Source organism: Colossoma macropomum, unplaced genomic scaffold (assembly GCF_904425465.1).
Source record: "Colossoma macropomum unplaced genomic scaffold, Colossoma_macropomum, whole genome shotgun sequence".
Classification (NCBI taxonomy): Eukaryota; Metazoa; Chordata; class Actinopteri; order Characiformes; family Serrasalmidae; genus Colossoma; species Colossoma macropomum.
Window position 1 is genome coordinate 42,326,044 of NW_023494802.1, and position 10,660 is coordinate 42,336,703.

The window sequence follows — 10,660 nt, forward strand, 5'->3', positions numbered from 1 at the left end:
TTAGGTGGCGACTCCTCGCATATACTATTTATCCAGGGTTGTACTGCTGCTATTTGTTAGAAGTTTATTACTATCTCAGCCAGGGAGTAGCAGACTTTTCACTGTAATCACTAAATCTAAATCTAAATTTAACTGGAATTAACATGCTCTGGGCCAATGGTTCCCAATCCCGGTTCGACAAACGCCCTTTTCTGCACGTTTTGGTTGGAAACTGGACCATAGATTAGGGAATTTTAATAGATGATACTTTACCTCTCCAAAAGATAAATCCAATTAGTCCAACAACTGCTAAAACAATGACTGTAATCCAGGCAACTTTGGTCTTCCAGTCACGGAACATCTGATCTTAAATACAAACAAGAAAGTTAAATTAAAATTCCATCTCAGATATGGAATTACTATTACTAAAAAAGTAAAAAAGGCAGCCTGTGATCAGTCTAACTGTGGTATCTGGCACTTGTGATGATAAAGCTTGTTAACTATCGTGTTATGACCTGACTCATTCATAGGACACAGGAGAGAAACTCCAATGGTCAAAAATAATTATAATAAAAAAATGATGATAAATTTACTATGACTATGTCTACGAGCATCTTCGTAATACATTCATAACATGTTATAATGCATATAATTGGCATAGTTACCATGGCTATAAATAGTTATAAAAATGAAATAGCCATGTTTATTATGCATTATGAATTGCTAACATAGTGCATTATAAGTTGTGTTAATAAATTTCGGTATTGTCAGTGCCAGAAATCTCAGTCCCAGCTTGCAGAATGTAAAGTGAGGCAAGTATGTTTATTTAAAACACATTTTCCGGCCCTGAGTTATTACTACAATGCCTCTCTTTAACAACCACTCTCACTTTAAAAATGACATCACAGCAAACCAACTACCCATCAAGCCCCTCCCCTGAAACCCTTGAGCATGAACCATGAGCACTGAGCACAAAGTCACTTTGGAGTGAAGGCATGGAGAGTGAGAGGCAAGTTACTGGAGTGCTATCATTGTAATTTGCTCCCTGACTAGTTCTAATATTAACCACTATAAACCTTTATAACACTAAACCACTAAAACCTTCACTATGGTAATGCTAATTTTGCTAGGATTTATTGGATATACAGTGTTAGGTTCACGCCAAGCTAACAGTGGTGTACACCACTTTCCCACATTCAATCGAATATTACTGATGGCACCACTTGTAACATAGTGACTGGCTTATTCTACATGAGCACTGAACCAGCAACCCCCTTGTTAGAAACCCAGTGAGCTATGGGATAAGGCATCGACCAGACATAAAGATGTACTTAAGTACAGAACAGTAGAAACTCGGAAATTGGGGGGGGGGGAGAAAAGCAAGGTTGCACCGAGCGAGACTTGAACTCAACCTCACGAGAGGACTAAGGCCAAACAAAAGAAACACCAGGGCAGTGTTTTCACACAAAAGAGAGTTTTCTGAAAACTAAAGGGGGAGAGTAGTCAACTGAAAAAGTTTTCTTTTTTTTAATACTTACACACGACAAACAACTGGGGGAGAACCCAGAGTTTAACAGAAACTCGAGACCCTAGAATACAGGTTACAAGCTCAGCAGAGAGACATGTGTCAGCATGAACTCAAGACTGAGCGGTGAGCTGTGGGAGAGCTCTCCTCACACAGCTGCATCTGATCAGCCTCAGTAACTTGTTTCCAGTTCTCTGATCCCTTCTAGTGGTTGGAGGTGGCCTAGAAGGAGGCTGGGAAGCTACACCACCAGTTTAATTAGTTTAGCGTTTGAAAGATGTAAGTGCTTTACTTTGTGTCCTTCAGTAAATACCTTAGCTTGAAGCCTCACTCTTAATACTGGAGGAGCCTTTAGTACAGTCTCACTTTAGAGCTGACAAATACAACTTACAAGCTCCTATAATGGGTTATGAACACTACTTAAAATGCATTATTTTAACAATTCATAATGCATAATAAGCATGGCTATAAAGTGTAATGCATTTTTATAAATATTTATAGGCATGTTTATTGTGTCTTATGAATGCATTATAATATGTTATGAATCTGTTCATAGGTTCTTATAGACATGGTATTCATAAGAAGTGTAGAAGAGGAGAAAATCAAGCTGCTTCAGGTCTGAAAACATCCACAGGTGTTTCTGTCCATCCTTCCACTGTGAGAAGACGACTCAGCACTGTGGGTCTGAAAGGATGTCTATCTTTCAAGAAGAACCTCACTGAGAAAAGGAGACGGACACATCAAACAAAGAAGCTGATGGTGTTCTCAGAACAATGATTGGTCACTAGCCGGTGTTTCGAAGTGAGAGCAGGAAGGCAGCAAGTTTAATTGGATTGCGTGGTCATGCAACCTGCACTTTTAAAAAGCATGGGAGCCAGTAACTCCCAGTGCTTAGTGCTCCCTTCACAAACAATGATCATGAGTAACCTGTATCGGTGTCAGGGAAGTGCATTCTACATGTATTTCATTATCGATGCATGCAACTTTTGACTGGAAATGAAATAAATGAAAGGCGGCAAATAAATTGATTGATTCCGAATGTTAAAAAAAAGTCTAACACTGAAATGTTTGTAGCTTGATAAATCTGCTGCTAATATGTAAGTGCTTCTGTTAAAGGGTTTTAGCGGTGTAACTTACCTGAGATGATGATCTCTGCCTCCATCATGTGATCCCTCTGTTTCACTCTGCAGTAAAACTTGTTGCTGTCACTGTTATATACAGTGATACGGTGTTTCACGTTGAAGCTCCCTGTGTCGCTGTCTGTTTCTGTAACTCCGATCACATTAGCTCCATTACTGGCCAGCCACTCAAGATCAGGCTTAGGCCACCAACCTTTAGATTCACACAGTAAACTGACCCCTCCTGAGCTATCGTAGCTCTCCACAGTGATCAGTGGGTGTGTTCCAATAGCTGTGGATAAAGTGATCACAACATAATTCAGTATATAGAAACCAGAGGTTACTTAACTGAAGATCCCCCTCTGCAGAGGTCACTATTGCCTGAATCCTAGGTTTTTGCCAGTCAATACTGAACAATTTGTTCTATCTGATTTCTATCTGGTTTTTTACCTTTGTCTGGACATTAGTTTTTCTGAGTTTTTCCTTGCAAAGTCTTGCTTAGGTTTTAGTCATTTGCTTTTCAAAGTTTGGATTTCACCCATGTTTTAAGTATGTTTTTATGATTTATCTGAAATGGCTTTGGACTGCTTTTGGGCAATTGGCTGGTCTGCCCTTGCTCCATCAATAGAGTTCAGCTTGCAGTTGGATCCCATTTGCACTGACTCAACTTTGTTACATTCCTAAGTTGCAAGTGGCAAATTAGTCTCAACGCTTGATACTCAAGTCCTGAGTCAAGTCCCAAGCCAGTACAGGCAAGTCTCAAGTCTAGTCCAGAGTCCTAAATTACAAGGCATGGACAAGTTAGAATGCATTGCCTTGTTCACTCCCTGCAGTGTGAACAGCTGACAACATTTACTGAAAGTCCAACAGAAGCTGAAACTGACCCAAAATCTGTCCAAACATAAATGTCTGAAGCAGGTCATAAAAAACAGAACATATTGTTTAGGGGTGTGGCAATGAAAAGTGGCTCTCGGAAGGTGCCACACTCCCACTGTAAAAAGAGACGTGTTGTTGATTATGCTGTTGCTGTTGTTAGTGTGTAGTTGCATTGATTAGAGTAATTGTGTCTGAGGAGGGTGGGCTTTGTAGTGAAACAAGTGGTCAAAAGTCTCTACCCTCCTCGCATGTTGTGTCCTCCCACGTTACCCCCTATCTGTCATGGTTTCCCCTTGTTCCTGTGTCTGTTACTTGCTCTGTTTTGTAGCCATGTACTTTCTGCCATGTGCTTGTGTTTTTGTTTTGGTTCTTATGCTCCGCCCTTTCCCCGCCTTCCCTATTAGTATCCTCACCTGTCTGTAGTCTCTGTCTCCTCCCTTTCCCAGGTGTTCCCCATTTGTTGTAGCCTTTATCTAGCCCTTTGTTTCAGTCAGTGTTTGTCTGGTCTACTCGTCACTTTGTTTAATGTAGTGGGTCTTTCCCTGCCTGGTGTTTTATTTGCGCTTTGTGTTTCTTTGTTTAAGCCTTGTAGTTAGTTACTTTGTACTTTGTATTTTGCTGGCTAGTTTTGGTTATTAAAGTCTGCCCGCACTTATATCCAGCCTCCCTGCTCATTCCATACATGACACTCCCCATGTTTCCTCATAGTGCTGGGCTGGGCATTAAAAAAAGCCTTGCTTTTGAAGAGCCTCTCCAATATGTCAGCGTCACCTTTACAGAGATCTCTTCTTGCATATTAAATTGTTAGACCTCCTTCAGGTTTAGAATAGTAAGGATGCCTTAAGCTTGCTATCAGCGATGCTACCAAACAATCCAGACTCTTCTGCTTTGTCTCCTACCATACGCCATTGCCATAGCAACCGTCAATGCTTCAAATATCCATTGTTATTATTTCATCATAACAGCTGTTTTCAGACTGTTCTGCGCAGTTTCACTACTGTGGCTTTTCTTGAGCTGTGCACTAGGAGTGGATGTTGGATGTTGAGGTGTTGCCCCCCCATCTCCTGTTGGCACCTATGCTTCTTACGCATAAAATTAATTAAACAAAAAATTGTTTTTACCTTCAACTTTCACTTCAAAAGTGTAATCACCAAATCCAGATTTGGCCCTGATAGAACATGTGTATTTTCCCTCATCAGACCCTCTGACTTTGGACAGAAGCAGTGAGGTGTTGCCTTGTTGTAGATTCTCTTCAGATAGAGCCGTCCTTCCTCTGTAAGAAGGGTCCTGATCATCGTTTCTTTCCCTGTGGTCCTTGTAGACATGCACTAGTGTGTTTTTTAGGTCTGCTCTCGTCCAGTTGATATTCATGTCCACCGCACTCATGCTGGGTTGCACAGAACATGGCAGAACCAGATCAGATCCAGCTAATGCAATAAGAGGATCAGGTGGACCCACGACCTGAAACTCTGCAAAGAGGAACGGAGAAACACCAACATGTGGGGAATTCACATTTACACACAAATGCATTTGTAAATTCACCAAAAATCACAAAAATCATTTTACAGATATTTGCATAAATTTTAATGGTTGTTACTGTTCTTTACTTTGGTAAAGCACTGTGTGAAAAAGTAACTATATTCTGAATACTGTCATTTCAAAATGTAATGTAATTCCTAGTATTCCCAATACTTCTGTTACATCCCAACCCTTTCAAAGATGCATAAAAATATCCAAGTTCATAATATTGGCTTAGATATCTTTGATATGCTTTATCTTTAATAAGTAAAATTTTACCTGAGAAAGTGAAGTGAAGAAATGGAACGATGAGATAAACACACTTCATTTCTGCAATGAGAAGAACAAAGTGATATCAGATCAGTTTAAAACCACATTTAACGGTAGAGAATATAGTGATTTGCTCTTACAGCCACCAGCGTTCAACAATGAGGCAAGGCAAATAACCAAACCTCTGACCTATCCAAAGGAATAGTTAGTAAAGTAACACACACTGCACAGCACCCTAGGGGGGGAACTACAGATCACAAATGAGTTGAGACTTGAGTCTCCGTAGTGGGAGTCTGGCTCAAGTCTGGAGCCTTTAGTAGAGTATTTTAGTTTAATCTCATTATGTGCTGCAAAGTTTGCATTATAAATAACCTAACACTTCTAAATACCTGTCAGGTTCAACACGGCTTCAAATAAGGAGCTTTTCTTTGTAGAACAACCTTCAGTCTGAAGGACAGAACTGAAGTGCTACACAATAAATGTGGTGTTTACAGAAAGAGGCAAAACAACTTGAGTTGTTTCAAGTTTATTTGTCATTTGCACAACATGTCAGGACATTCGTGCATTGAAATGCTTGTGGTCAATATATTAAATAAACACAAAATATACACAAAATATAGAGACAGAAGGAACCTATGTAAGAAAAACTCTTTTTGCTGATGTTGAGACCAAGACTGCTGTCTTGGCTCCACTCTGACAGAGCGCTGACTCGCCTCTGTAGGCTGTTTCATCTCCATCAGTGATGAGGCCTAGGATGGTGATGTCATCAGCAAACTTGAAGATGATGTTAGATGAGTATCTGGCTGAGTTTATACAGGATGCAATCTAACTAGCTACTAACTAACTCAGTTCAAACTTTAGTACATTTTAAAAGAATCTGTAACTTAGTAAAACCTAAGCTAGAGTAGCTGACAACTTTAGCTATAACATCAAGTCAACAGTTTCAAGTGTTTTTTTTCCTTTCATTTAAAGCCCCAGTCAACACTGATTCAAATGATTAGATTTTTGTTGTACAGTTTTTATGATTACTTACACACTAAATTTATAAATAACACCCAGTTAGTGAAACCTGACCCTGAAGGAGCAACACTTCAGCCCAGACCTGCACTACAATGCTCATTCTCAGCCTCACACTACACACACACACACACAGTGGTTTGCAGATCACTAAACACACTTCTCTACATTACACACGCAAATCTAACATGATGTCACTTCTTTGCTATTTCAAATCACCACCTTTCAAAACATCACACCTGAGAATCGACTGATCAATCACGGCCATCAGGTGTGCAGACACTCAGGTGTACAGACACTCAGGTGTATGGACACTCAGGTGTACGGACACTCAGGTGTACGGACACTCAGGTGTACAGACACTCAGGTGTACGGACACTCAGGTGTACGGACACTCAGGTGTACTGACACTGAGGTGTACAGACATTCAAGTGTACCGACACTCAGGTACACAGACACTCAGGTACACAGACACTGAGGTGTACAGACACTCAGGTGTACAGACACTCAGGTACACAGACACTGAGGTGTACAGACACTCAGGTGTACAGACACTGAGGTGTACAGACACTGAGGTGTACAGACACTCAGGTGTACAGACACTGAGGTGTACAGACACTCAGGTACGCAGACACTCAGGTGTACCGACACTCAGGTACACAGACACTGAGACGACTCAGGTGTACCGACACTGAGGTGTACCATGTGACACTGAGGTGTAAGACACTCACTGGCAACACTGAGGTGTACACACTCAGCTCGCAGACTGACGATACGATTTACATGTGCGCGTCTAAAAGTGAGCTTTATGCCCTGCTGAACCTGACGCCACTGCTCTGCAGTAATGGCTGCAGCACAAATGGACACACACACACAGTTAGAAATGAACTGTGTTTATTAACTGTAATGATGGCAGTCCTAATTTATTCTGTTTGTGTTTTTCTTAAGCTGTCATTAAATAAATTTCACCTAAAGGCACAGGAAAACAATAAAGTATTGAAATTAGTGCTAAAAGAAACAGCTCTGTAACAAAGTGGAAATAAACCTCTGCGTTCTTCTGCGTTGATGATCTTCGAAACTGATTTTAGTGCTTTAGCTGAGAAATCTTGCTTGTAGGCTGTGGTGGGGTAATAAACGCTTATTCTGCCACAGACTACCTGAGCCACTGAGCACACCCAAGCACACTTGATCAGCACCCTCACCGGCCCTTTGAAGACAAGACTGGACACCATTGACTCGAGCTAACATGCCTCTTCCTGCAGTATTGCTATACTCTTACACTGCATTTTAAACACAACTGTAAACAATTCACACACAGAGTTACTCTCTGTCCTCAACCGCAAACACACACTTTTTAAATCTGCACACAGTGTAGGAGTGTAAGTTACACATTTATGTAACAGACTTTATATCGGATAACATTTCAGTCATGAAGTGGATTTTGCTCTGAGGTTGTAATGATCACCCCTTAAAGCATCGTCTGCTAAAAATTCATTACTAAAATACACCTCACATGTGATCTACTCACCTTGTGTCTCTCCTAATTTCCACTACGTCCGTCTGCTCAAAAAATGAGCTTCACCTTTCCTTAAATGTGCTTGGACTGGTTTGTTATCAGATATGACGACTCCTTGGTAGAAGGAGGTCATGTGATACAATCACAACAGCCCTCAAAAGATTCCTAACAGTGCAGATTTCTCAGTTTACTGAACTCATTCTATCTGCCCATTTAAACCAATTCACTCAAGAACAATGATTAGCACTAAACAAACTTTAACCTAACCTTCAAAACTCACCATCAGGACTTCAGTTCTCTATTTTTAGTGGCTTTCTCTGATTTAGTGGCTGAGAAAGAAGCTCTATTTGTGTGAAAGACCATTACAATTCATTTAATTTCCAATACATTATATAGAGAATACATTCAATGACAGTTGTCTATATAACAAGCACAACAGCAGAGAGGAAAAAACATTAATATAAAAGGATGCAATTTTGTCATGGCTTGGTTTTAGCTTCGTTGGGCTAAAACTTCTTTTGTGGCAAACTCTACAATTTGTTTCATTCTAAATCGTGCAAAAGCACTGTACACAAGACCACACCGTACCTATTCTCTTCTTAATTGATTGCTTAATTGATCCAGAATTCAGAATTAGTACTTCGCATACCTTTTTAAATATCTCGTACAGGCTTCCGTCAAAGGCAGTTCCAGTTCAGGGCATCTGCTCACATTTCTATGAAAAATAGAAAGGCTTCAGAAAACAGCTTTATTTTTTGCCATTGCAGGTTTTTACAAAAAAAAAAGAAAAAAAAAAACAAAGAAAAAATGTTTTACAGTATGTATTCAGTACAGTTGGTTACTGTATACTAATGGAAACAAAAATGTCAGGCCCAGACAGAATTCAGATGCTCGCAGACTATGCTTTGGTAAAAAGGGTTTATTAACCTTCGGGACAGTCGTGGGCTGGAGGTTAGGGAACCAGCATTGTAACCTGAAGGTCGCCGGTTTGATCCCGTGAGCCGACAGTACGTGACTGAGGTGCCCTGAGCAAGACACCCAACCCCCAACTGCTCCCTGGGCACTGTGGATAGGGCTGCCCGCCACCCCAGACAAGTGTGCTCACTGCCCCCTAGGGTGTGTTCACTAGTGTGTATGTGGTGTTTGACTGCACGGATGGGTTAAATGCGGAGGTGAAATTTCCCTGTTGTGGGACTAAAAAGGGTCACTTAATCTTAACAAAGGCGGCATCTGAAATCAAAGTCAGCCAGTCCAAAAGCCAAAACAGGAACCATGAGTGGTGTCCAAAAAGCAATGTCCAGAAATAGGGTCAAAGAAAACAAAGCAAGGTTCATACACAAAATGGCAAACTGATAATAAAGGCAATACTTCACACTGAACTAAGCTAAAGCCTGGGCTTGTATACTAAACTAACAAGCATATGAAACAAGAAACAGGTGAGTGTAATTAGTAGTCAAGTGAGGCAGACCAGTATACAGTCATGTGAGGGAGATCGGAGGTTACGTGATCTGGAGTGGGGTTCTGGGTAACGGAGTCCGGAGGTTGGGAAGCAGAGACAGCGGGAACAGAGGGAAGTATGACAAAAAATAATTACAGTAAATCTGTAGTGCAATGTGCAAATATATTATCCTGTGAGATTGTAAGTAATGGGGTGGACGGCTTAAGGATCCTGCCTTCTGTCAGGGTCTGGCCACATCACAAGCAATGTCATCCCTGGCAAGACAACAGGGAAAATATTGACTTGCGTGTTGTATCCAACCCTGGACTCACTCCACCTCAATGTCTCCTCTCTTCCATTGCTTGCTGAAGAGGCAGAGGGGCATGTGGTTGGCAACCATACACATTCTGATGCCAAGCCAAAAAGAATTCCTCAATTGGACTGAGAAATGGGAAGAGGGCAAATATAAAACTGTGAAGTTGTTGTGGTTGGTGATCCAGTCCTGTTCCACAGCAGCCTGGTGGAAACTAAGAGTAAACCAAATGACAACAAACCTGGGCTGCTCTGATCCATCCTGTACGACTGCATTATGTAGTGCGTCCAGAAATGTGATTAAGTGTGCAGTATTGTAGGGACCGAGGGTGGCTTGGTGATGGCGAACTCCTTACAGACAAGTGGCTGCACACGTGGTGATATTTCCTCCCGCTGCCCAGCGATATTCACAATGGCTCTTTGTCCAATTACATTTCGGCCCTGATGCCTGGTTTTTCTAGACTGAATCCAGCTTCATCAATGAAAAGGAACTCTTGATGCTGTGCGGCTGCATCAAAGTCCAAGACTCTCATAAGAACAGAAAATACATACACTGTACCGTGAATATGGTGCAAGCCAAAACACAGGACTACAATGGCTACATTTACACACAAGGATGGGGGGTGGGGGTCAGACACATTCAGTCAAAACTACAAGCTACAGGCAATGTAATTGATCCCACAGACAGCCCCCCACCTCTGGAATGGGGGCACCTATCACATACTGCTTTGTCTGAATGTATCTATGCCGTGCCAATAGGACACAATCTACTGCCACTGCTGTATTACAGAACACAGCAGTGCAGTGACACTCGCACATAGTCATATCGAAGGTCTTTGACTCTAACGCTGTTCCTCTCAAATGGAACCCTGTACAGCCGCTTCATGGTAAATTGGTGGTAAATTGACATGGTTGAGGTTATGAAATGATGTGTGATCTGCAAGGATTTGCTTTTGAAGTTGATGCAGGCAGATGGTGTTGTTGGCCAACACTAGATTGGCAATGGCCAGTTCCTCTTCATGGGTGAAAACACATTGTCCTGAGGAGGTCATCTGTCAGTTCTGTAGAAAATGCAAGAACATGACTTCATT

The 10,660-nt window shown here is 41.4% G+C and overlaps 1 protein-coding gene across 1 annotated transcript; it reads right to left on the reverse strand.

Annotated features, from left to right (window-relative positions):
* Positions 1-2,611: 2,611 nt before the first annotated feature.
* Positions 2,612-5,344, reverse strand: LOC118822014 (butyrophilin subfamily 3 member A2-like). The gene is made up of 3 exons (XM_036590783.1): positions 5,296-5,344; positions 4,620-4,967; positions 2,612-2,914 (listed from the first exon to the last, which is right to left on the reverse strand). Exons 1-3 carry the CDS (start codon positions 5,342-5,344, stop codon positions 2,625-2,627), a joined length of 687 nt encoding a protein of 228 aa, XP_036446676.1. The 3' UTR covers positions 2,612-2,624.
* Between the last annotated feature and the right edge of the window lie 5,316 nt (positions 5,345-10,660).